This window comes from Numida meleagris, chromosome 1 (genome assembly GCF_002078875.1).
Source record: "Numida meleagris isolate 19003 breed g44 Domestic line chromosome 1, NumMel1.0, whole genome shotgun sequence".
Classification (NCBI taxonomy): domain Eukaryota; kingdom Metazoa; phylum Chordata; class Aves; order Galliformes; family Numididae; genus Numida; species Numida meleagris.
In genome coordinates this window covers 25350898-25378668 of record NC_034409.1, presented here as the reverse complement: position 1 = coordinate 25378668, position 27771 = coordinate 25350898, and the positions used below count along the sequence as shown (strand labels likewise).

The 27771-nt window shown below is 40.4% G+C and overlaps 1 protein-coding gene across 1 annotated transcript; it reads left to right on the top strand.

Moving 5' to 3' along the window:
• TES (testin LIM domain protein) lies at positions 348–27504 on the top strand. Its single transcript, XM_021384878.1, has 7 exons — positions 348–580; positions 12588–12673; positions 20291–20543; positions 21676–22011; positions 24522–24737; positions 25281–25439; positions 26041–27504. The coding sequence occupies exons 1-7, from the start codon at positions 554–556 to the stop codon at positions 26230–26232; spliced, it is 1269 nt and encodes a 422-aa protein (XP_021240553.1). The 5' UTR covers positions 348–553; the 3' UTR covers positions 26233–27504.

The following is a 27771-nucleotide window of genomic DNA, read 5'->3' as shown; positions in this document are numbered from 1 at the left end:
AGGTGGGACGCGGGCCGCTATCGGCGTGGCGGTGCCTGGGAGGCACGGCGCATCCGGGAGCAGGCTCGGCGAGGCCCGCTTTCACCTCCCTTCTCCTTCTCCCATCAGTGATTCCTTCGAATCCCGGGTTTATTCAGTTCTACCCCTCCAAGGGAGGAGCAGCAATGCCCCGCCAGCGAACGCCCGCACCATGACCCGCACCTCCCGCGAGCAGCGACCGCACCGCTCTGCCCGCGGGCGGAGCCCTGCCGGGCCGGGCCGAGCCAGGAGGGCGGGGCGGCGATTGGCTGACAGCACCGAGGGCGGGGAGGGGCGGGCGGGGATTGGCTGCCGCGCCGCCTTTGTTCGGCTGCAGCCACTGCCTCAGGGCAGCGGAAGTTTGGGCGCCGCGGCGGAGTGCGAAGGGCGGTGCCGACACCGGCACGTTGGTCTCGGTGCAGCGCCCGCGCCTCAGCAGCCTCGCAGCGCCGCGTTCACTGGCCGGGAGCTGTCGTCCCCCCCCCCCCCCCATCTCGAGCTGCCCCCAGAGCTCCGTGTGTGGCCGGGCGGCGGCATGGACTTGGAGAGCAAAGTGAAAAAGGTGAGGTCGGGCGCTGTTTGTCACGTTACCTGCCGCTCGGAGCGGCCCTCAGCGCCTGAGGCGGCACTGCCCCGCTCCGGCGCCACCTCTCCGCCTGAGGGGAGAGGGGAAGGGGAGAGGCGGGGGCTGTGAAATCGTGTGTGTCCCAGCAAATCGGTGGCCGTGCTCAGGTGCGAGGTCCCTGCGTGTGCGAAACCTACGTACACTATTTAGCCTTCACCCGTACGCTAAGAGCTAACTCTGAGGCTGGTACGTCACGGTCGTGCTGCCCATCAGCTCTTGTACGGGCTTCCCTCTTGGTGGAGGAAGGTAGGTGGGCAAACAGTGAGTGGTAAGTAACAAAAACTGGTAAGTAACCTGGTTGTATGGATCTCTTTCCAAAACTTGATATTTAAAACTAAGTGTGTAGGACTGAGCTCCTGTGGGGCACGCCCCTGGTCCTCACTTCTAGTGCTCTTGTGAATTACATGCCATGTTTACACGGCAGCTCCATTTATAAGAACTTTATTAGGTAGTCTCACAACAGGTACCGCGGAAGTAGAAGCCTTGTATGAGAACGCTTTTGAAATCCATGGTTTACGGATATGGGTCATTTGCGTTTCTGAGTTGTTATATTGAGGTGTAGTATCTTTTTCTAAAGTGTGCGTGTGCACGTATGTATATATATGCATATATATATATATAAACTCAATATACTTTTTCAAATTACAAACTAGGAACTGGCTCAGATGCTGAAGTAGTTGTACAGTGTGCAAGGCTATCAGTCCCCTCAGGACTGTATCCTACTGAAGCAGGTTAGCCTTGAGTTACAGCTTTCTCTGAGCGATGGCATGACCGAGCTTGTTCACTGGAGTTCTGGATTGAAGGAGCTTGTAGCAGCTGAACATATGCTTCGAACTGTAGTGTATTTATTGGACATCTATACGTGTTGTAAGTTTGTATCTTCTTTTCTTACTTCTTTTAGTCGTGTTTCACTCTTCTTTTTCATCCACTTCAAAGATTCCTGAGGGTTTTTCAGAGTCCAGCCAAACAGATGCGGTAGCTGGTGCAACAACAGAAACCCAGGGAGCTGTTTGTAGGAATTAATTTTTATTTTCCATTCTGTTAATCATAGAGCATCTCTTAGCGATATTAATGAAGAACTTCACATTTCCTGAGTTTCTTCTATACGTATGCTCAGAAAACCACTTTTGTTTCCCTTCTCACCCATCTTCACCTCTCTTTATTGTGTTATTTCCCTCTATGGTTTAGCTGAGGCTCCTTTTCTAGGAGAACAGGCAGTGGTCTGTTACAAGTCAGAGCCAGGATGAATGGGGAAGCTTTGTTATCATAATGGTATGTCTGTAATAAATTCTTTCTTTTTTGTCCACTGACACTTAATCAGAGCTTCTTCAGATTTTGTACACTGGAAGGAATGCATGAATAATAGTTTGCTTCAACTATGCAGTGTCTTCAACCTGGATCTTTTAACTCCCATTTGAAACCTGCTTCACTAAATTTTACTTCTGTCTTGGGTTTTTTTTTGCCAATTTTCTTCTTTCTTGGAAGGTGAGCTTTCCGTCAAGTTTATGGAAGCCAGTAAAGCGCTTTGAGAGAAATCTGTCTCGAGATGGAGATGGTCCCGTGAGGCTTCTTTGTCCACCTGCAGTAGGTTATGGTTCTCACCTTCTGTCTTCCTGCCACGCACCTTGGACAGAAATATGTTGACTTTAACAAAATCTGTGTGGTAACTTCTTATTTTGTGTTAACTTTTACCATTCATCGAGCCCTAAATAAGTGCAACCTACTGGACAGCTGGACCTGCCTGGTGGATAGGAAATATCTAGATAGAAACAAGGAAGCAGCAGTTGCCACACTGTTACCAGATAGAAGAGCAGTAGAACAGCAACCTGAACTCAAAAATCTAGCTGTTCTATAACTCCGAGACTGAGTGGAACAGAGGGAAATTAATTCCGCATGGTGTTTCGGGCACTCGACTGATTCTGTAAAAACAACTTTTTTCCCCTCTTACAATTGTGAACTTAAAGCTGAGTAATATAGTGAGACTCATTTTCTGCTTAAAAAAAAAAAAAGAAATTATTAAGTTTCCCAGGTGGCACTCCTAAGATTTCTCAAAGCGTCAAGAGTTCTAGAGTTCATTCTTCAGTTGTGTGCACAGATTTCGGCTCTTTGGACAACTGCTAGTAGCTTTTTACTGGAGGAAAAACACAGACAGATATGTGGACAGTGTGTTTACATCTGGGTGTCTGGGTTTGTACCAAAAAACACGCTTCCAAAATGGCTCAGGAAAGTCTGTTTTCAATGTTTACATCAGACTTTTTTTTTATTCATCAAAACTTAATTCTAGCACAGTTCATCTCCCAGGGATTGCTTCCCCTGCAGTAGAAGGCCACTAGGATTGAAGCAACCTGCCTGTCCTTCTGCAGGAAGAACTGTTGCATCATCTACCACATTTTCAGACCCATTGTTTTAGACTCATAGCAGCAAATAGATTATATTTTTGCTGTTTGGGGGGAGCAAAACAGCAGCCCTGTGTAACTTACACTTCTTATGTGTTTTGCTGTTATGAATTTAAGGACACAATTGCTTGAGCGCAAGCTCTCTCATTGTTTTTTAACAACAATGCAAACAGTAAGTCCAATTCCTTGCTGTTATATTCTCATTTCCTTTCCTCTTTGAAGGCTAACTGTACTTTTTTTCCTCTCCTTTCTTAGAAGGCGGTGGATTTCCTGTTGCATTTGAGAATCGTGAAGATAACTTCATGTATAAAGTTCTTGCACAACAGAGTTGAAGCCTGAGAACAGTAACTCTAGCTTGAAGAGTACTTGTGCAACAAACAGATCACTAAATTCTTCCAAATACAATATGCCTTGTGTTCTTGAACTTAATTTGTGGGTAATAGGAGAAAGGAAGATTTAATGCTTTCTTAGAGACTCTGTTAGAACAAACAGTCCGGATTTCTTCCCTGTCTTTCACCTCAGTGATCTTCTTAAAATGAATCAGTAGGCAGCAGGCATGTTTTCTACAGTCTTGCTGGCACCGCGATCTTGTGTTCTATAAGGGAGAATAAGTAGCTAGCATTGAGTCTGTTCTGTATAAGCATTCACAGAATAATACTTGCTTTGTGAAAGGAACTTTGTGCTGGGAAGAGGGCAAAGGAGTTTGGAGGAAGAGGTCTCAAGTGTGGAGTGTCTGTGTGATTTTCAGTGCGCGCGAGGCTTGGTTTGTTCTGTTATCTTGGGAAGAAAACACAAAGAATTCTGTAGACATCATTAAGTTAACAACTGTACTGCTCTCTGATAAGTGAATGGTGAATAAGGTACTCTTAGGAGCAAAGTCAACTTTCTCATCTTTTAGCATGATTTAGTAATGTTTGTTGGGCTGTGCTTCCTGCTTACATCACTCGTTACTGTTTGTTTTGGTGTTACTGCTGTGGAAACCCGTAATAGGAGAGGTGGGGTTCTTTTTGTTGGTTTTTTTCCTTATGTATGGTAAAATCAAGGAAATGCAAAATTCACACACAAATCAGTTTGATTTGGCTGCAAGAAGTACAAAAACGAGTATGAAGATGTGAGAAGAACTGGTTATGTTTCTTACAACAGAAAGCACTTTCTCTATTTGTTTTTGGTGTTTTTTGTGCATTTTGTTTGTTCTGCTTTTGTTTTTGGGTGCTTTTTTTCCTTCAGACTTGGTGGGGAGAGGAGTGAGAATATTGTACTGGTATGATTTATTGCCTGGAATGCCTTTCACATGTATTTCTTTTCTTGTCATTTGTGGATATTAGGCTTGCAGAGAAAGCAAGGATAAATTAAACTTTTTCTTCTGTGGTGAAAGTATTCCCCGGGTATTTGGCCATAAAATAGAATGACATGCCTGGATAGTAAGCCAAGGAACTCCTTGCATGTAGAAGTGCATAACTTCTGAGATTAGGTGAAACTTTCTTCAGCTGGCATAATTGTAAACAGAGTATTAATCAGCGAGTTGTTTTTTGTTATGACCTTCTGTCATTAAAGGCACAAAGAGCTGTTTCTGCAAGTGTTCCTGGAAAAAAAACAACAGTTTTCTTTCGTCTAGGTAAGACGATAACAACAGCAACTAGTGAGTCGCCATCAAGAGTGAAATTTTCTTGGTAGAAGTAGCTAAAAGTGCATCGCATTCCTTTCACATGAGTGAATAAGTTCTGCAAATCAATGATTTCATCCTAGCAAATGCAAAGCTTCCAAGTGGCATGAGGTAGATGTAAAATATACATTGTGAATTATAACACATGCAGCAAGATATGTTTTAAATAAATACATAAGGTTATGGATGTGATTTGTGTGTGTTATACTATGTGTGTATATCTCTTGCTACCATGAAGAGCTAGTGAGGTTCTTCTAGGTTCTGGAGGCTTACAGGAAGAGTAGGGTTGTGAAGACAAAAAGCTTGTGTGCTTGTTATTTCGGGTCTTAGGTGTGGTCAAGAGAATAAGGTGGTGTCTGTCACACCCATTCATCATCACGTTAAATGTAACTGTGCTTCAGGCACTGCTCTGTGTGCATCCCCGATCTGTTTTTGTCTTCCTCTCTTTGAGCCTTGCTTTTAGTCTGAGGCTATCTAGCTGCTGCTTCTAAGTGCATTGGCTTGGGCTGACGGGAGGGAGAAGAGAGGAGGAAAAACAGTAAAACCCATTTTCCTGCAAGACTAAAGGTCCTAGTAAGTATGTGGATTTGCAGGTCTGAAAAACAAATATTGAAAGATACAGGGCAAAAGCACAATTTTAAGGGCAAAATACATGTATCATTCTTTGATTATTACTCCTATTCTAAGCAAAATAACTTTAAAAAAAAATTTGTTGTGAGAAGCTGGACTTGATAGATTTTGATAGTAATAACTTTGATTAATCTTTAGGAAAGTTGGCTGGCCTGTGGCCTGTAAGTTGTGTATGTGTGTTATCAAATGGCAAGCCGTTGGCTGGTCACAGGGGCTCTTCTGGAAGAGAAGGAGTGTCTGGGATTCCTTGGGCCTTTAGCACATTTAGTGCTGCCCATGGTACAAGCCATGATCTGTCTGTAAAGTAATCCTGGTCGTGTCTCCATTGCACTTGTCCATGTGCATGATAATTGCAAAACTGTCTATCTACCATAAGTTGTTTGCGGGCAGCTTGAGAAAACTCAGCATTTCTTGTTCTGCGTGTTGTTATAAACCACTAAACTTTAAGACTGGGAGTAAGAGGCAGTGCTTACTTGTGCTCTTGTGTTGGATTAGCTTTCCCTGGTGACCTGTACGTGTAAGCCTAGGCCTTCCAAGAGGAGCAGCAGAGAAAGGACTGTAACCCTTAGTTTGCCTCAGCAGCATTGGGTGATGGATGGTACTGTACTGAAGGTTTATAGAGACAGTGTCACAGTGTGTGTCAACCACTCTCAAACTTTGTTAGCATCATACAGGACTTTATGGAAAAACACCACTTATTGTGCTGAGATCTTTGATGCTGCTAGTCTTTTGACAGTAGGCTGTAGTAGTGTCTTAAATATTTATATTCTGAGGTGTTTGATATTTAGTAAAGACATCACAATAAAATAAATTCTTAGTACTTGTGTGCTGTCATAGTCTGCTGCAGTTCCTTGATTTATCCTTATGTTTGTCCTGCTCAGATTATCTTTCAAATATCTTTCTTGGATGCAGGCGCTTTTTGGCATCCTTCTTCCTGTATAAATATTCTTCCTTACAAGAGCTTCTGCATCTTAATCCTAGTCACCTATTCCCTAGATCTAAATGCATGCTTAAAGAAAAGCTAGAACAGATTTGCCATCAATTAAAATTAGGTATGTTAAATAACAAATATAGAATGGTCTATGCAGTATTTCTCTTCACGATAGATCTTTCTCTGTTCTCATATGGTGCTCATAGAGGCCTTATGAGAGAGCACTGCCCAGAAATAAATATGTTTCCCAACCAGGGAAGTCACCTGCAAGTATAGAATTCAGTAACACAAGATCAGGTCTCAGCAATAAAGCATGCACAGCATATATACAATTTCTTCTTAATGCAGTTTTGTTCTCTTTCCCTCCCACCCCCATGCTTGGCTTTGACCTTGACTTTTGCTGGAAGCTTCTAAACTATGTTAGAATCTGTTAAAGACATCTTCTGTTATACTGTACATTTTTTTCTCTTGTGTGTTCTGTTTTGTTCCCCACTAACATCTGAATGAGTTAATAGACAGTAATCTTCAGACCAGAGGAGCCCTGGTATTTTATAGTAAGCTCAAGAATGACTTTAGCAGATGTCGTTTCTGTTCTTGGAATGCTGAGGGACATGGGAGAAAGAGCTACATAAGAACAGTGAAAATTTCTTAACCCTGTTCAGGGTTCCAGTCAAGTTCTGCAGCACACTAATGATGGCTTTCTCACTGTATAGCCCACAACCTTTCAAATTCAAGCAGGTCTCCACCAGTGGAATTACTTCTGTTCAGCAGAGGCAAGTATGGCTATTACACCATCCCTGGCAAGCTGAAAGATGAATCGCATCATCTGCCAGGTGATGCAAGAGTCCCCTTATGGGGAGAGGAAGGATGAGGAAGCAAGCCCCTAGCTAGCTCTGGTCTTTTGGTGAGACTCACAGGATGTACAAGAAACCTTGTGGGAGAAATGTTGAGTTGAACTTCTCCATTTCCTTAATTTTTTCTTTTTTACAGCTTCCTCTCTTAAATTCTTATCACTGCACCTCAGTGGTTCCTCTTTAAGCAGGCAAGAAGTTCTGTGCAGCTAGTGTTACTTGAAGGCTACATTTGTTGTGAGTATGTTGACTGCTAAATAATAATTAGAAAAATAAAGACTTCCAGTTTCTTGGTACTGTTTGTACCTAGCTAATTAGTGGGAGGAAATAGAGAAAAGAAAATTGGACTCTAGTCATCATGAAATGATAATATGAGACAGTAGACAGAAGCTGCACCGTGAGGAAATTCTGATTAGACAGATTCTTTTCTGTCTGTGGTCCAGCACTGTAATAGGTTGTTGAATCTGCAGAATGGGCAAGGTCTCTGCCAAATCTGATTTACTTGCACCTGTTCCTTCTGGGCAGCTGGATGACCTCCAGAGAGCCCTTTCAACTTTAAATCGTCTATCATCATTTAAAGCGAGTACATGCAAGCTTTGAAAATTACTGCTGTGAGATTTTAATTCGCCTGAGATTTCTTAGGGCTCTTTTTTTTTTCCCCCTGCAATTATCATTGGTAATCTTGAGTTTTGTAGCGTTACATTCTTCTAACTACTAGAAGATAATTCTCCATTCATCACAACTTTTTTTTTTGCCAGCACTGCAGCACAGTTCATCTGACATAGTAATAAGTTTGTATAATGAATTTATTCCTATTTTACCACCTAGGAGAAACCATAGTTGGCAAAATGTATTCTGAGTTGTCTGAGCCCATAGGCTTAAACTAGCCATCTACCCCTACATCGTGATCAGTTTGTGTCTGTGATTATTTTGTAGCATCCCATATCAGGAGATGATGTTGGCCTACGCTCTCTGAAATCTATTGCATATACATGAATACAAATTATGAAATTGTCATTTTAAAAAGAAGCCAGACTTAAGCATTTCCCAGAGGATTTAACTTAATAGGAGTGGGAAGCAGGATCTCTTGGACTTCAGTTCTTACTCATATAAACACTTGTTCTAAACCAGGCTTAGACTATTTTATAGCAACTGCAATGTTTCTCTTACTCATCCAGGCAAACTATTGGACGTTCAAATTGGACCATTTAGGTCTTTAAGATGACAATAAGCTTCTACAAGTGGCTCTTGTACTGTTAGCCAACTTTTCATACTGGATTCCAGCATGATCTGAAGGAGAGCAAAGTCCAGTAATTCTCACTTTGCTGTAACCATTTAAAATTTGTTACCCTTGAGAACTATTTAATCATGATCTCAGTCATGTTTATATCATTTTCCATACTCAGGCTATTTAAATCCGTATTGGCTGTGTTAGTCGTACCAGATGGTTTTACATAGCTTTTGCTGTAAAATGAAAATTAATGGCAGTAGGCACACAGAAATCTCTTTCTGGCAGAATTTCAGTTGACCTATCTGGGCCACTTCTCCCATGATTCCATTTATGGGGAAAATTGATTCCATCCTATACTCAGATGCGCATTCCCCTTCTAGTGTGTGCTCAGCTCACTCTGTTTCTGGGTCCTCCATCACAGCACCAGTTGTGTCCTTAGGAAGGCCTGGGGAAGAAACGTAGGCAAGCAGCAGTGATGAAGCACACTGCATTTTAGGTGCTCAGAATTTCCTGAGTTACAGCAGAATCAGCTACTGGAAAGCAACAGTCACTTCTCAGACTGCTTCCTTACCACTGAAACAGATCCTGTTATGGCACTGTAGAAGAATATTTGACATACACTGTTAGGCACAGCCAAACTCAAAAGCTGTGTCTGCAAATGCAATTGTATATCCTTAGTATTTTGGGCAAGTGGTTACCTAGTTTCTCACGAAGAACAAAGGCAGAGGCTGAGAGTGAATGTGGAATAGCATCTGATTCAGTTCTGAGCTATTTTCAAGCTAAACATCTTCTGTCAGATGACCAGGCGACACGAACGAGACCATCCTTCTCTTTTACAGCAAACTGAAGAATGTGTATGAGAACAAGTCTGTCTTGTTTACTAGTTTAGTTTTTGCCTCAAGTTGCATAAGCATATCCTTGATGTGCTTTGTATTGCTGGGGAGGGAAAATGTAACTTCCTATGTCACTGAAGATGTCAGTTTTGAGAGTGGTGGTTATGACAGTGCAAGAAGGCTGGCTGGTTGCTGTCAGCTCAGTTGGAAGAGGGAGTGTATTTTGGATGGAGCACTTAAGGAGAAGGAACTTGTGCTGGTCAACAAATTATCTCTACTTGTTTTTAGCCTGAAAGACCCGTAAATGGTAGGAGTTTTGGGAACAGTGGATGTGCTTATGAAAACCATTCTTTCTCTTGCTTATTTCTGATTGTGTTTTGGAAATTCTTGAAACATTAAGGCTATTTCTAGGTATGCTGTACAGTAACTCTCAACACACTAATGATCCTAGGTTTCTGTGCCTTATAACATTGCAATAAAATAATAATCACTCCCGTTTAGCCCCCTCCCTTTCTTATTTTTTTCTAAGGAAATAAGAGCTCAAGCGTAAAGTACTGCTGGTTTGGAGTAGCAACTGAAGAGAATGGGTTAATATTTTCTTTGCATTTTTGAGAGGCAATTGCAAGCACACTTCAAATTAAGCAATCCTCAAGGAGGATGTTTTTTTAAAAAGAAAAAACAACAACAAACCTATCCTGGAAACAAAACAGCAATTATGGTGCTCATTTTCCTAATTAGAGAATATGTAAGCCAACATTTTGTTTGTTACATATCCAGTGTAGACCAAAAATATATATAGTTGAGGGAAAAAGAACTATTTCATCTTTAAAGTTATCGTAGACCCATAGAATGGCTTGGATTAGAAGGGACTTTAAAGATCATCTAGTTCCAACTTCCTGCCATGGGCAGGATTGTCAGCCACTGAATTGAGGCTGCCCAGGGCCCCAGCCAACCTGGTCTTGAATGCCTCCAGAGATGGAGCAACCACAGCTTCTCTGGGCAGCCTGTGCCGGTGCCTCACGACCTCCTGAGTAAAGAATTTCTACCTAACATTTAACCTACATCTCTCCTCTCCTACTTTGAAACTGTTCACCTTTGTCTTATCCCTGTCAGAACATGGTAACAATAGCACCTCTCCTATGAGCAAAGGTTGAGGGAACTGGGCTTGTTTAGTTTGGAGAAGAGAAGGCTCCGGGGAGACCTCATTGTGGCCTTCCAATACTTGAAGGGAGCGTATAAACAGGAGGGGGATCGATTGTTTGTGAGGGTGGATAGCGATAGGACAAGGGGGAATGGTTTTAAGCTGAGACGGGGGAGATTTAGGTTAGATATTAGGAGGAAGTTTTTCACACAGAGGGTGGTGACGCACTGGAACAGGTTGCCCAAGGACGTTGTGGATGCCCCGTCCCTGGAGGCATTCAAGGCCAGACTGGACGTGGCTCTGGGCAGCGTGGTCTAGTGGTTGGCGACCCTGCACTTGGCAGGGGGGTTGAGACTCGATGATCTTTGAGGTCCTTTTCAACCCAAGCCATTCTATGATTCTATGATGATTCTATGGAAACAATTGGTCTCCCTACTGTTTATAAGCCCCTTCTCAAGCACTGGAATACTGCAATGAGGTTTCCCCATAGCCTTTTCTTCTCTTTTCTTGCCCCTAACCCAAGTACAGTGCCTTATGCTTGGACCTCTTGAACATCACTAGGTTCCTGTGGGCACTTTTCTCAAGCTGTGTTTGTTTTAGATGTCTACTGATCTGGCTTTGGGTTAGCTCATCTACTGTGTGAGCTTCTTGAGCCATTAGGCTTATAGGTACAAGCATGATCAGGGCAAGCTTGTTGGTTTTTTTTTCTTCCACATGAAAGAAATAAATTCATGTTCCTCTGTTTTCCTTGCAGCTGCAAGCAGTAGCTGGATAGCTGCTGAAGTGCAGCTTCTTCCTGAATAATCATCTGCAGGAAGGCTTGTAGTTTTCTCAGGGTTATCTAATTGCTATGGAGGCAGTGGTCCTTCAAATATAAAATGATTGAAACAGTAGCTATAGCATTTTTTTCATGTGCTGTCTTGAGTAAGTGGCTTGCAATTAATATGTTCCTTCACTTTGGACAGAAGTAAGTTGAAAGATGAACTGCTTATATCCTTGCAGATTAAACTGCAATTTAATTATGAAAAAGCTTGCATCGCCACATTTAATTAATGCTTGCATTGTATTATTGTTGGCAGAACTAAGATTAGTACTAGAACTTACCATCCTCTATCTTGGTGGGTTTTTTCTTTCTTGGTAAATTATGCCAGATTGGAAGTGATCTGTCTCCATCATGATTACTGTCCCTCCCACAGAGTACGCTCACAGCCTGCTGGAAGTGTTCCCAGTGCCTGGGAGCAGTGGGTGGTGGTATGGGCATGGGTTACCCTCTGCCTGGGCAGCAGCCTGTGCGCTCAGCTGTGACCACAGCTGATTTAGGAATTGGGATTCTCAAAGGTTTAGAGAGCTGGAATGAGGCATTTGAAATCTAATCTGTTTAGATGCTTAAGTTATGGTGCTTGATGCCCATTTCTCACCTGAAACTTTCAGGTGCTGCTCACTATCCACTTAAATGTACCAATATGTCGATATACTGTGTGAATATCTGGCCTCTGTTATGCACTGGTTTTTGTATTCTCTCAAATTACTTCTGCGTTATGAATTGCTTGTGTGGCCTTTTAATTACTTCTCAGTGAAACACTGAGTATCATTTATGGTCACTGTTCTCACTAACTGCTGTTTGTCTTTCTCCTTGGAAAGTAAGCTGGTATTAGTCCAGCTGAAACACAGTTACAAAAGGTATGTTCTGGTCTCCATCACTGTCATGGTAGTTTCAAAAACATTATACTAATCACTTAAATGTTTTCTTTATTTCTATCTGATGCTCAGGTTATTGTTATCAAAGTAGAGTCTGTTTATTTCTTGATCTTCTGTATTTTGTCAAGTCATGCGCTGCAGATCTCTTTGTCCTGACAGCTGGATTAAATACCTTTTAGCTTAGACTTGAGGTTTTACAGCTTCACACTGTGGTTTCACAGCTACAGACAACACTGTGAGGTCTGCTTGCCCCTTTGAAGCCTGCAGTATGAGCTGTTTGGGAGAGGCTTGTTATACACACAAAAACAAACTAAAAAAGAACAACCTGGTTTTGGTTAAGGCTTTCTGCTTGCTAATCAATTCTAAAAACTGGCTTGTGCAAACAGCATCACTTCTCTAAATACAGAAATAGGGTGACTGGAACCTTAAACACTGCCCTGACGTTGGCTTAGTCAAATGCTTAATGTTCTGTTTTAGTTGTGGATTGTATGTTATAAAGGAAGCAGTGAGATCATTCATGCAGTGTAATTCTTGAGGCTGACAATGGTTTTCTTCTTGATCTTTAAACAGATGGGCCTGGGCCATGAGCAGGGATTTGGTGCCCCCTGCTTAAAATGCAAGGATAAGTGTGAAGGATTCGAGCTTCATTTTTGGAGGTAAGTGACTTAGCACACCTTGACACCTGTATGTAAATGTGTAAGTGCTGTTTTTTCTTCTATTTTTCCATTAAACTATTCAGATGCTTTAAAGAACCTGTGTTCATGTTCAGAACTAGAGGTTTTCAGCAGCATTGGAACAGATAAGTATGTAGTCACGTATGATTATCTGCACTGAAGTCCGTGGTACTACTGGTACTGAAGCATTTGCTAGTTTAATAAATGGTTGAAGTAGGTTTGTGAAAACATCTCTATTTCTACTGTAAGAGTGCTTCATCTCAGTAATAAAACGCTTTCTCAACTTCTGATCAAATGCATCAGCTTTGATCTGAGATTTTAGGTAAAATTATCTCAGTTGAAAAGAAACTGAAACTTTGTGTACATCTGTACACAAAGTTCTTTGTGTACAGGGAGCTGTGTTATATTTCAACAAAGTTAAATGTTTCTTTGCCTTGAATGATACACTGCTCCTACACCAGGAAGGGCTGATGAGAGTTGCAGCAAATAGACCCTTGAGAGGTCAGTGCTGTTACTTTGACAGAAACATTCTATTCCCTTCTTTGTGTTACTAAAACATTAACAAATAGTTCTGACTTGTTCAGTTCACAGCTCCTACCGGGTGAACTTTAAGAAGTGGCATAGAGATTGTGATATTAAAAAAATATAAAAATAAAAAAACTCTTGAAGAGAAAAGCCTGCAAATAATAAATATGATTGATAGTAGCACTAGCACAGGCAACCTAACGAAAGCAGTTGCCTTTTCCCAGTGCTGTATAGCTATAGTCATAACTGTATCTATGACAGGATTTCATCATGGATTTTAACTGTGGTCTTTAAACAACTCAGCCAGAGTGGCATCAGGTGCAGATAAGGCCTAGGAGATTTTGTGTTTATCTCTGAGTACTTGAATGCAGCTGTGACGTGGTTTAGAAAATAACCAGACAGCCCACAGCAAAAACATGCTGTAAGTTGATGAGGATGTACTCAGTTGTGTATCTGCAATACATGACTATGAAAGTAACTTACAAATAACAGAACAGTTGATGTGTGTAGGTAATTCAGTGAAACTGAACACAAATCTTGCAGGAGTAAATATATTGTTTCCCTATGCTTACAGGAAAAATCATGTCTTTTACTACTTGGGAGGAAGACCTTTGTTCAGGGCCAGTTTGATAAGGAAATTACGTGTGGGGAGGAAAAGAGATTAGACCAGATGATTTCTTCTTTTTGTCCTCTTATTCTTAGTTCACACTGCTGAGACCTAATTACTAACTTTTTCTTCAAGAAAAACTAAGGATAAAAAGAAATGTCTAAAGTGATACAGTCACGTAAATAAGCATATTTGCCAAGTTAGAGTGTAGCTACTTGTGTGTGTATTTAAAGATTTTTTTTGTGTGCACTTTTCCTTAATACTTCTTTCACTGCGCTGCTCCTGCAGTTATGGCTCATTGTGGTAGGTTCTAAATAATCAGCTTGTCAGGACACTGTTTCTTAAAGAGAGCCTGTAGATGGCAGTGCATTAAAGAGCAAGTAAGAAGACGTGAAAACAGTAACTGTTTAGTTTGGATTGAAGTTATAATTTGGGAGTTGAAAAGATATAGGATAGTCCAAGCAGCAAGGTAGCCAAGAGAAATACTTCCTCTAGGTGTCAGACAAATGTAACGTATAAAGAGATAAAAGGTTAACAATTAAGGCAGTTCTAGAACAGGCTGGAATGTAGCTTTTCTCTACTGGATCTGCTTCTGGACACAGGGAGGATGTGAATCTGAAGTCTGAAATCAGTTGTATAAGAAGTTCTTAAAGGAAAAATTTAGTAGTATGTTTTGCCTGGTGAAGACATCTCAGGAGTTTATCACTGGAATGGAAAGAGGGACAGGTGGGTTCTGAATGTCTGTTCACCTGGCTATCTGAATACTTACTGTCTTAGTTTTGTTCCCCTGACTACATCCTGACTCTCCTGTTCCCCCTAGTTTTATAGTTCTGCTTGATGCTATATGGTGTGGAATATATATCCCTTTGGCCAGTTTGGGTCGGCTATCCGGGATCTATCCCCTTCCAGCTCCTTGTGCACCCCCAGCCACATTGCTGACAGGGCAACATGAGAAACTGAAAAGTCCTTGGTTCTGTGCAAACACAGTTCAGCAACAACTAAAGCATCAGTGTGAAAGCATCAGTGTGTTATCAACATTATTCTCATCCTAAATCCAAAAGACACCATACTAGCCACTATGAAGAAAACTAACTTTATCTCAGTCAAATCAGGACAATTTGGCCATGTTAAGTCTTAATCTGAAATTCTGTTTTAAATCAATATATGCTAGTAGAAATGAATAGAATATTATCTTTGTAACATCAGTTATCAAAGTTGGTTCAAATTTTGTCACTAATTTCATCTTTTATTCATCTTCAAAAGACAGCTGGACTGGAAAGGACTGCTGTGGTGGGTTGACCCCAGCCCGTGGCCAGGCACCCACACAGCTGCTCATTCGCTGTTTCCTGCACACTGGAGCTGGGGAGAGAACAGGAAGAACGGAAGTGAGGAAACTTGTGGGTCAGGATGAAGACAGTTCAATAGGTGCAGGAAAGGTGGGGGAAGCAACGGGTGCAAAGCAGTCACTCACTATCTCCCATGATGCTCAGACAGTGTCTGAGCAATGGCTGCTTTGGAAGCCAGAAACCCTGCCTTCTTTATTTGCTACATCTATTGGTTTTGCTGAGTGTGATTTTGTACCATATGGAATATCCCTCTGGCCAATTGAAGTCAACTGTCCTTTCCTACCTTATTTGTAACAGAGGGGCAGACCATGAATTGAAGTGCAAGCACTGCTCAGCAATTGTAAGTGCTATCAAAAATATTTTTAATCATGAATCCAAAACACAGCACCACAGGGACACTCTAAGTAAAGTTAACTCCATGCCAGCCAGACACAATGCAGTAGCTGAGGCCACAGCAGTACTGCACGTGGACTGTACCCTGTCAGGGTGATTCCGCCCTCTGGTGGATAGAGCTGAAGTGCTTCTGCCGGCTGTGCAGTTCTTGTTATCTCTTCTATATGTGAAAACTCTTGCGTACCTTCAAGAACCAGGTGGAATTTCTCTGTTTCTGCACAGGAGAGCATCGGTGCTGCCTTTGGCAGGTCAGACTGGAGAGCGCATCGAAAAATATTCAAGTATACCAACCTAGTAGTGATATTTTACACAGAGCTGCTATACCATCTTTCTCTGTACTGTTAGTGTTAGGCAAGTATGTCTTCTGAGGTGGCAGCTTGAAGTCTTCAAGCTACAGTTCTTGGCACAACAGGTGGGCTGACTTTGCAGATGCAGAACTGTTAACTTGGGCTAATACACAAGTAGGGATAAACAAAGCCCTTAGTAAAACTTGTTCCCAAATCTAGCTATTCTCAAAGCCTTACTGTTGTCACCTGCCTATAAGTCAATACAATGGAAGTTGCAGTCTGCAATGGTTAAAAAAAAAATTACCTGCTTTATCTCAGTGTGCTAATAACTTTTAGCTTTTAAAATTGTCTTCAGAATTATGTTTCCATCCAGATTCAGCATAAACAAAGAGTAGAGTCTTCTAAGTTCAGATATAATAATTCTTTCAGATTGCAAACATGCCTCCACAAAATTAGCATGACAAGCTAGTTGTTTAAAAAAAAAAGAAAAAAAAATACCACAACAACTGCTACTGATAAAAGTATTTGTTCTTTGGGAATTTATTTCCCACTAGAGCGAGGTGTGGAACAGGACTCAGATCTTACAAGTGGGAAGGAAGGTTCTGATTTATTAGTCATGGACTGGGAAGTGATAATTGCCAAAATGTTAAAGCTTCTGGAGACAAGAATCTTAAGCTTGGGATTGACCATTACGAGCAACTGGCTTCTTAGCACAGATACGACTCCTGTAAGGCAGAGGGAACTTAAGGTGGGCTTTAACATGCTCTGATACTAAGGCTGTCATGTGAGAACTGAGGCACAGTACTAACTGCATTTACAATTACTGCAGCTGCATTAATAACAGGAAAACACAAAAGACGGAAGAACCAAAAGAGTTGAGTTTGTTTGTTTTTGTGTGGAGAACAAAGCTTCAAGACTTGCCAGGTGTTTGCTGGGAGTTTCTCTGAGCTTGCAAATGCTTCTTTCTGATGCTTCAAAGCCAGCATAGGAAGGGTTGTGATCTGAGTTGTTATTCTTCTCTTTCTTTCAAAATGAAAAACTAGAATAGCAGGAGGATGAGTGACATTTCCTTCTGTAGAAGGAGCCTTGTGGGTTGTAGAAAGCTATGAGATGAGAATTCGTGGGCCTAGGAGTCAAGGAGACAATATGGAACCTATTTTTCTTCTTACCCACCCAAGACCTGGAAGCAAGACATAGTCTGCTAAATCTGTATTGTACAATGATATCACTTTTAATTCCACAACTCTTAAGCTTCCTGCTTACCTGCCATGTTTTGAAGAGGGAAATCTTCCCAAACTGCTAAAATTGGACTGGGGAACACTTTTGTCTTTTGCTGAAGTCCTGTCTGTGTGTCCGCAGCTCTCAGGAGTTTCTAATACCTCCTTTAATAGAGATTCTGCTGAATGCCCTCAAGTTAAAGAAAAAAATATATTATCTTTTCCTATGCTTATACTGTTATAACCCATTGGCAGAATAAATGAAGAGAATGGTCTTGCTACCCCTCTTCTAGGTGGAACCGGGAGAGATAAATATGTCTGTCTGTATATAGAAGCAACTGGCTATCCTAGCACATGTGAGATCCTTGCTTTAACACTGAAACTAAAAAAATTGTCAGTTATCAGACAGACTTGTGAAGTGTGATGAAGGGTTTGAGGTAATGTGATATAGTCACTTAAGAAAGAAAGCTGTATCATAGTCAAAGAAAACACTAGAGACTGTGATGGATGATCAGGATTCTGATGCAGCAATTTAGAGGAAGAAAGCACGACTGAACTGTAAGCAGTACTTTGTGCTAAGAGTTGTATATGTAGGAGATATCCAGTTGACATTTAGGGATAAGAATTAAGAAAAGGGATTATAAATCAGAACAGGAAACCTTTTTTGGCTTTTAGCAACGTACAGATGTCTCTGTGTGGCAGAGATTCAGTGGAGCCTTAGGGAGTGGGGGAGATGGCAGCAGCCTCAGGGATTTTCCTGTAGCTTACTGCAATAGGCTGACATCAGTTATGAGTCAGGATTCTTTTCTGGATTATTTGCTCCTGCGTTTGGTGACTTATCCACAAGCTCTAATGCCAGACCAATCACATTTACAAACAGCTTCTTGCAAACTGTATGTGGAACAAAGAGTCATTCACTGATTCCTTGAAAGAGTGAGGAGATAAGATCAGGCTGAAATGTTCACAGTCAATTTCTTGATATGAGTAAGCATGAGGAGGGGCAAGTTCAGCAAGCATAAAGATAATGCTTTTTCTTCTCAATTCAATATAAACTATGGTAGTTTAATGCCAGTTTTCACAGTAGGACCCAGGAAGGACCTGAAGGTAAAATACATGTTCATTTTTTTTTTGTAGGGGTTTGTTTATCTGTTTATCAAGATAACAGAAAATCTCTCAAGAATACTGAAACTAGTGAGACATACTAGTCCTTCAAAGTGGGACTGAAGATAAAAGCAGTTGAAGTCATGGTATTCTTCTAGTTGGGAACAGAAACAGGATCTCAGAACTCTAATAGAAAGTAAATATGCCATATGAGCAAAACCCTAAGTGGCTCTTCCAGCACCTGTGAAAATCCAAGGGGAAGAGTTCCCCCACACCTTGTTGGAGAAGGCTGATCTTTGCAGGCTGTCAGTGCTATGCTGCTGTAGATGGAGGCTGTATGGAGCAGGGAAAGCTAGACAAGCTGCCGTACTGCTGTTGTGATCACACAGCCGGTACAACCATGTGAATTGTTCTCAGTGAGTTCTGTTTTGCAGTCAGAATAGTTGTGGACAGCAAGGTATACTCACACTTGCTGAGTGTGCAGTTTACCAGAAGATATCTGTTCAGTCACCTGTGCTGTTAGAGCACATGCTATCAAACAAGACCGAAACACAATGCTTATTGCTAAAGGTTTAGGTGGAAAACATGAAGAAAATGTCTGGCAAACTGTTGTTCAAGTTGCATGCGCGCTGTGGGGCATAGAACTCTGTTCATCACTGATGTAATAATGAGCTAAACCTTCAAAAATAGGTTCTTCTGTAGCAGATAGCAAAATTGACCGTTTCTGTTTGGAGTGGGATCTGTAACTCAGGAAACTGTGGTTGCTGTACAATCAGATGACCAGGACTCAATCCATCACTCACTGAAATGATCATAGAGTATTCTTGTAATATACTGTATAATTTTGGGGATGGCTGTGCATCACTTCACCTGACCTTATAGGCAAGTCTTCCTCTTCCTCCCTTTTCCACTGCCTACTGGGCTTGCTGTAGTCATGGGCTCATTCCAACTATGCACTCATTATGTGTCTTACAATAAGGTCTGTCTTGTCTTCAAGGCTTCAGACAGCAAGCTGCTAAACAGCGTGAGAGTTAGGTGGTTTCTGGTAAGCAGTGCTGAGAAGTGTTTTTTCTCTTTATAGAGAGCAGTCTCATGTTATTCACTATGTCAAGAGTAAATAATTGGGTAAAATGTTGCTCGTTTTTGTCCATTTTCAAGAGATGTCCAGAATGTTGATCTGTTCTTTTCATATGTAAGGAGAATCATCAGTTAACATCCAGCTTCACTAACTTACTTATGCTGTGGTTGAGTGGAAGCTCTGGGAAAGCCATTAATAAATAGTGAACCAGAGCAGCTAATCCAAGGTTCTGCTTATTAAAAGTGATTTGTTTAGTTATGCTTAATGTAATAAATTGCTATCTAACGTGCCTTCATCAAAGGAGTTCAAATATGTTTTACTGTATATGAAAGAATAGGTCCATCTATCTGAGTAAACGAAACCTTCTGCCATTTAAGGCTGTTATCTGTGAAAATTCTCTGTACAGCTTGTACCAGAGTACCTCTGACTTTGTTCAGAGATGTCAGAAATACTTTGTCCATATAAGCAAGTCACTCCTCACCTTCTCTTTTAAATGCTGAGCTTGCACCATGTTCTGTTTTCTGTGTACTTATTTTCCTTTCTACAAAATGCTTGTTTCCAGTTGTTAGTAACCCTGTGGTAAGCATACATCACGCAAATGGAGAAATAGTAGTGTGTGTAATTCTAAATATACAAAGAGAACCTGAAAAAAAATTAAGGATACAAATAAATAATTGCTGGGGATCATATTGATGTGCTTAAGGCATAAGTCATGTGTGACTACCCACAATCAACCTGATAGGTGGGTGATCATGGAGATGTATATGCACGGTAACATAACTGAGGGAATGACACAGCAGCCAACTACATTAATGCATTTTAGTATGGTATATTTATCTGATCCTAATCTCAAGGAATAAATAATAAAATAAAGAATATCCTCCAAGGATATTTAACAAACTGCTGGAAAACTTGTATCTAACCTAATCAAAGTTTTGAAAATGAGATTTTGGGTTCCTGCTGATGTTGTTACTGCAAGTGCCACTAATGGGAGCTATAGACTGCAGCTGAGATTGTAATTCTTTGCTGTTTCCATGAATTTCAGAAAAATATGCCGCAACTGCAAATGTGGCCAGGAAGAGCACGATGTCCTCACAAGCAATGAAGAAGACAGGAAAGTGGGGAAACTCTTCGAAGATACCAAATATACAACTCTTATTGCAAAGCTGAAAAGCGATGGCATTCCCATGTATAAACGTAACGTAATGATACTGACTAACCCAGTGCCAGCCAAGAAGAACATATCCATCAATACTGTGACCTATGAGTGGGCTCCTCCTGTTCAGAATCAGACACTTGTAAGTTGGATCCTCTTTTTTCCTTCATGTTCAAGGCAAGAGTTGATGAGATACAAAGCACAGTTCAGTGGAACAACAAATCTGCCTCTTGTCATGCTTCTGAATGTACATAAACTTTTCTTCCTCCTCAAAACTAAGAGTATGGTGGATGTTTCCGATGAGCTTGCCTGTGTAGTCTTGCAAAAATTGATGTGCTTCTGTGGAACTTCTTGAACAGAGGAAATGAGGTTATGATATTTTTAATAGTAGATAACTCTTAACTTGTTGCATCCCTGGAGTGCAATTTCTCTAACCTACCTTCTTCAAAGGTGAGGTGCACAAAATGTGCAGTGTGTGCTTAGAATCGCATACGCACAAATGCACACAAAACAAAACAATTTATGTCACAGCTTAAAGTTAAGAGGAACGCCCGGACTTGCGTATGGCTTTTACTGTATATGGTAAGAGCAACTTCAGTGTTGACATCTCAGAGAAGAGCTCTCATTTAGTATGCTTGCAGCTCAAGTCGATGGGATGGTAGATAGCCTTCTGAGGATTTCTGCTTCACTGTTCAAGATTTTATTGTTAATTTACTGTTCCACAGTGTTGTGTAATCTGTGCTGGAGTTGTTATCTCTGACCTGCCTCTCTAAATAACCTTTTTCAGTGAACAAATCAAACATTGTGCAGCTAAACTGACCATTACTTAACATTCATTTAGTATTTTCATTTTTACACTTGTCCCTGCTTTATTAAAACGAGCTTTTTTTTCCTAGAACTTGTTCTGCAGTGGGCTATGTGCCTCAGCTTGTACTTCTTAAAGCTGTAGTGGTGATCAATAGCTCTAGACAGCTTTGAAGAGGCAAGGTGCTTTGTAAAACAATTGTTGCTTACTCTGAAAAGTAATAACTCTGTGTCATAAATAGCTTAAAAGAGAACCTGTCTCCTACTCTGGGAAGAAGCCAGTTAATGTTTCTGCTATATTTTTTTTCTCTCTACTGGGCTTCAGGACATTAATGTTTATGAAAAGAACCTTGTTTTTGACAAGTTTGCCTGTCGCTAGCAACAGTAGAGAAGATTTTAATCGCTTGTTTGCTTAAAAGGGTGGGTCTATAATAGAAATGGCATCTGATATCTAATTCTGCCTGATTTAGGCTAGGCAGTATATGCAGATGCTACCGAAGGAGAAACAGCCTGTTGCTGGTTCCGAAGGCGCTCAGTACAGGAAGAAACAGTTGGCTAAGCAACTGCCTGCTCACGATCAGGATCCTTCAAAATGTCATGAGCTATCCCCCAATGAAGTTAAACAGATGGAGCAATTTGTGAAGAAGTACAAAAATGAGGCACTTGGTGTAGGAGATGTGAAGCTCCCTGGTGAGGTGGAAACTAAAGCTACTGACAAGAATAATCTGAACAGTGGGGACAGAAGCACCTCAGCTGCTGTAGGAGCAATGGAGGACAAGTCAGCAGATCAGAAAGCATCTCAGTATGTAAGTATTAACAAAATAAATAAATAAAACAAGAAGGTAGTTTTCCATTTGAGTGTTTTCTTTGGTCATTTTAACTCAGTGAATGTGTTTGTTCATTTGAAATAGTGAACATCTGGGGAGGGGATGAAAGAAGAGAAATTGGAAACACTGTTAATGTCTGCTCGGAACTCCTACTTCCTGACAGTATTTAGCACATTGCTGCAAATAGCTTCCAAGATGACTTTTTCATGCTCATAACAAAAAAAAATGTTAGCTTGGAGATATAGCATATCAGGATGGCTTCTACAAAATGAAGGATGTTGTAAAATCTTTGACTGACTGCTACGCTTTTCTCTTCTTGAAGAATTTAGTTTAATTTTAGTTTAATTGTGGTCAACTATTTTCTCTTTCCTAGGAAAGAGTCAAAATTGCCCAGTTGTCAAATTGCATATAAATCTAAGAAATAAAGTAACACCTCTCCTTCCTACCTCCAACAAGTCAAGCCATGGAACTGCTGTTTTGACTAGCTTTTTTTTTCCTGTAATCAGATTTTTTTTTTCCTTTTGGCATCTGAGTTCCAGCTTGTAACAGCTCAGCAAAAAGAGTTGCATAAAATAACCTTATCTTCATTAATATTTCTAAAACTACAGCCTTCCTAAAGTACTTCCAACATGTCAAAATCTGTGATGCGTGTCTTAGCTACCAGTTATGAACACCAAGCAAGTGTTAGATAACTGAAGTAACATTAGACTAGTTTGTTTTTTTTCCAGTGGTTCCCTAGGGCATGCATTCAGTTGATTTCTGATGTTGGCCTTTCCTGTCAGTGACAAAAGATTTTGCACCTTGGTTTCCAGAAGTGTTACTGAATCACAGAAATTATCTCTGGGTCATTACTGAAAATGAACATAAAAGTTCTAGATGGAGATAAAAGTATGTTTGTTAACACGTTTGTAGAGTATGGTTTTCAGTGTCACTGTAAGTTTGGAGTTTTGTGGGGATTTTGTTTTAAGCCACCATACTGAATCACTTCTGGTATACTTCAGATGGAGTATGAAATTAATATTTCAGTTTTAGCTGTGAACGTGCCCACCTAACATGAGCAGTCGTGTGCTGTGCCATTTGGTTACCGGTGACTGCTTTCTAAAATGATCAGATATCTTTTGCCATTATCATGGAGATCCTAAGTTATTTAGTTACTTCATCATGGTCTGGTAGGTTACTGTCACTGTCTTGTCCGTCTCCTGTGGTGTCACGTTAGTTTCTCCACAGTAATTCCTTACATGCCTCCTTGTGAAAGGTCTCCAGAAATAGCTTACGTTGCAGCATACTGGCCAACTGGTTTGGACTGCATCGAGTCAAGGGGAAGCAGCATTCTTTCATATTTAGTAACCATATGAAAAGGTGCTTTATTTTTACATTATGCCTCTTGCTTCCTAAAGCTTTTTTACCAGAGTATACCTGCCAGTGCAGTCAAGACAGACCTCATGAACTATGTGCAGTGATTTAGAATGAGACATAAGTGTTTAACATGTAAGTGAACGTTTGAGTTGCTTATGTGTTGTCAAGGATTAAGTTTAACCTAGGTTAAGTAATTAAAATTTGTAGCTTTTTTAAGCATTTTGCTTGTTTTCTTCCATATTACTTAGTCTCAGCCATACACCGTAGCATTATCCCCACTTTAACAGTAGTAAAAGTCCAAGACAGAAGAGCTGCCAAACAACTTGCAGAAGAACACCATCCTTGTTTACTCTTTTATGTTCCTATCCATCAGTTCTGAGTCTTCATTCTCCAGATTTTCTCATCTGTGGTCTTTCAGACTGAGTCTGACAGTATATATTCCTGTAGCTGTGGGCTAGAAATTCACTTTCTTTGTAGGAACAGATTGCTTTTTTTAATCTGATTTTTAAAAATAAAACTAGATCTCCACTACTAATTTGTCTACCTATAACAATTGTCTTCATGAGGTTTTTCATTGTTAAAAATCTGTTTTTCCACAATTAAAAGATGAATAACAGAAAACTGGATATTTAACAGAATAATAAGCTCTACATTTAGTAAAGAAGGACTTCACTTTCTCTCTTAGCCATCTAGGCTGGGGATTTTTGCAAGTGACAGGTAACTTTTCTCTCACAATCTGTAAGTACGCAGCCATATTTTTGTTATGTATGCTGATCTTAGTCGGTTTGATGGAGGCTCCTTATTCTTGACTATGTGAGCTCATAGAACGTAACATGAGTTTTGTCTGTTGGATTTTTCAAAGTATCAGACAGTAGTTTCAGGAATGTGAATATTGCAAAATACACAAGTCCGTTTGCATAGCCCTAATGCTGTCAGTATAATATGTATCATCTTGGCTTGCTTGGTGTGACAATTGCTGTTCTGTGATATGTCACGTTATCTGATACTGGATGAAAACAAATACTGTAGCTTCATTATGGGCAGGTGGGGTTTTAATAAATGTTTATGTAATATGTAACTGCTATAAACATCCCTCTTCAAAGAATTACTTAATCTGTAAAACCTCTTTCCAGTCCTGCTATCGCTGCAAGCTGAACATGAAAGAAGGTGACCCAGCTGTCTATGCAGAACGTGCAGGATATGACAAATTGTGGCACCCGGCTTGTTTTGTCTGTTGTACCTGCAGTGAACTTCTAGTAGACATGATCTATTTCTGGAAGAATGGCAACCTGTACTGTGGAAGACATTATTGTGACAGTGAAAAACCCCGCTGTGCTGGATGTGATGAGGTAGGAAATAGCCCAGTCCGTTGTTTTATGCGCAAGTTTGTGATCCTGAAAAGTTAATATAATCTTAGTGAAGTACTTCAATGCAGAGATGTGACATCCATTCATTAGTTTTAGCTGATCATAGTTGCAAGGAACTGAGATGTGTGTGGATGCTGCACAGTCAGGAGGTTCCATAGGTTTGGATTTGGTGGGGGTTTGTGCAGTCCACAGGAGAGTAGGATATGTGTGTAATACGTGAGTGCAAATTGTCTGTTATGCAGTTGTTTCCTCGGAAAGGGCGCTAGGGGGAGCACCTCACTAAATTACATCTTAAGCAACGTAGAGAGAACAGCCTGCCTGATGTCTTTGGTATCTTATTGTTTCATCGATGAATGAAACGGAGGCTTTGGAAAACAGTGATACAAGTGAATACTTGCGTTTTTGTTTAAGTCATTCAAAGCAGTGGAATACCAGCAGTTCCTTACAAATTACAAAACATCACAAGGGCAGCTTTAATAAAGGAAGAACTATTCAGATATTAATGTTTGTGTGTTTTCCTCATAGCTAATATTCAGCAATGAATATACCCAAGCAGAAGGTCAAAACTGGCATCTGAAACACTTCTGCTGTTTTGACTGTGATTGTGTTTTGGCTGGAGAAATCTACGTCATGGTGAATGACAAGCCAGTCTGTAAACCATGCTACGTGAAGAACCATGCTGCGGTAAGATCCTTCATAGCACCAACACATCAGCGAGGAAAGAACTTGAAGAGTGTGAAGCTCTTACGTTTTTTCCCAGAGTGGGAATATCTGAGGAGAGTAAATTGAATACATGTTTAGGTCCAAGCTGATCATCTCTCTTTTACTTTGAAAGAAACTTTGGGAGCAGACGATAACTTTAGGAAACCGGAGCTCAAGATGAATACAGTTCAAGACTTTCTAGTAACCCTTAATTTCTTAGCATGCCTTTATGCCTACCAATGCTCGGGGAAAATAGATTTGCAACTGATCTTTGTAACAGTGCACAGGTACATATTTGTGACAAGCTCATATCCTGATTTGAGCACTGGGAATCACCATAATTGTCTCAGGTTAATCTAATTTCACATGCACGCTTTCATTATTTTGTTTCCTCAACTGCATTTTGGTCAGGAACTCTACTTATAAAATGAAGGAAAAATGAAAACCTGGAAACTTATTTCATAGGCTTGACACTTCTCAGTATTCTTTGAGAACATCTAAGAATTTGAGCTTTTGTTGGAATTGTAGAGAGGATGTGCCTTCTTCATTTAAGTGACTTTTCTTTGTCTTTTTTCCTAAATAGATCTGCCAAGGCTGTCATAATGCTATAGATCCTGAGGTTCAGCGTGTGACCTACAACAACTTCAACTGGCATGCTACACAGGAATGTTTCTTGTGTTCCTGTTGTAGCAAGTGTTTAATTGGCCAGAAGTTTATGCCAGTGGAAGGGATGGTCTTTTGCTCAGTGGAATGTAAGAAGAAGATGATGTCTTAAGGGGTGACATGCACAAAACTAAACAATGCTGTGTTCCAAAGGCTCTTGCATTTCTACTGTAAAATATACAGAATCGGGGCATTTAAAGGTATGGAAAGTACTAACTAGCATTTTCCCAAAGACTTGGGTTTTTCTTTAATGACTAATTCATGTCCTGTAATCTTCATTCCTCAGTTGTATCACTTTATTCTTTGGGATTTTGTTCCTGAGTCTTATGTTGAATGTCTTCAGATCCCAGAACTGTAGGAAAAAGTATGTTATGAACTCTATATGCTTTAAGGGAACTCTTCACTATGAAGGATCTTTTCACAGCATCCTTCTTAATGGAAGAAGAAAATGTGAATGTGCTTCATTTTTTTCTTACACAATCATGTAGCTTTTCCACTTCCAGTTTGATGAGTTATTTATGTCTCATGGCTTCCCTGCTTTCATCAAGCACTTTAGACAAGATGATCAGCTTTACTGCCACGTACAGTTTTGTTCACTAGACCTCAAGTGGGCAGGGAGAATGAAGTTTTTTTTAAAGCTGCATGTAGGCTTTTTACTCATGGTTGACACGTGGGTTGTTGAGAAATAGTAACTACTCTCACATCTAGTTTGTGAAGTACCTGCACCGCTGAAAAACTGGTTTAGCTCATGTTTCTTTTTACTGTTTTTCATGTGAAGAAGCTTTCATTTTATGAATATTGAAGCTACTTTGCAAGGGTTTCTTTTGCTTCTATCTTTGGTTTGGTTTGGGTTTGTTGACTTTGTTCTTATTGGGAGAGAAGGGGTGATGGTGGAGAAAATATAAGGGGAGATCCTACCCAATTTAAAAAAAAAAAAAATCCACTACAACTTGTGGAACTGGCTTCTGCTTCTTATGAATGTTCTTTTTGCATATTGTGCCTTTTGTCAGAGGAACATATGCATTCCCAAGGAAGTCATACTACAAAAGATTTGTACTTAAGGTTTTGAATTGTATGTTAACCAAAGCAGAAAGAAGCCTCTGCTAGAAGGTTTCCAGTTTTTGAATGAAAAATTCACCCCCATGTATTACCTTGGCTTATTAGATAAGCTAAATAAATCTATTCCTGTGGTGTTTGTCTTCTTTTCCTCCCCTTAAGGATTACAGATCTGCAGTGAGACTTGTTAGCTATCTCTGTGCTGCAGAGGGAATGGATCCTCTTTAGCCTCCAAAAAAATACTATGCAAGTTTTATGTTCAGCTTTAAGTTTTATGATGCTGATATTGTAACACTTACCAAATAAACATTGGTATTGCTCACTTGAATTGTCCTCTGATTCTGTTCTTGCTGAACTCCCTTTTATGGAGGGAGGCAAAGAGAAAGGGAAATATCCCTAAGCATCTGTTTGGCTTTGGCATTATTCCTAGCGAAACTTATGGCCTGTGATATTGTCAGGTGCTTATTGTTACATGCAATATTGTTGAGGCACTCAGTGGTACAAAATGATGAGTCTTGTTCAAATAAATATGTAACTTCAAAAGTTTGTGAACAAGAAGTAAATTCACACCACTAAGTTTTGTTCACATTCACTT

Coding starts and splice junctions, on each gene's coding strand:
- TES (XM_021384878.1), top strand. CDS start 554: ATGGACTTGGAGAGCAAAGTGAAAAAG. Junction 20,544..21,675: donor CTGTTCAGAATCAGACACTT/GTAAGTTGGATC, acceptor TGCCTGATTTAG/GCTAGGCAGTATATGCAGAT. Junction 22,012..24,521: donor ATCAGAAAGCATCTCAGTAT/GTAAGTATTAAC, acceptor ACCTCTTTCCAG/TCCTGCTATCGCTGCAAGCT.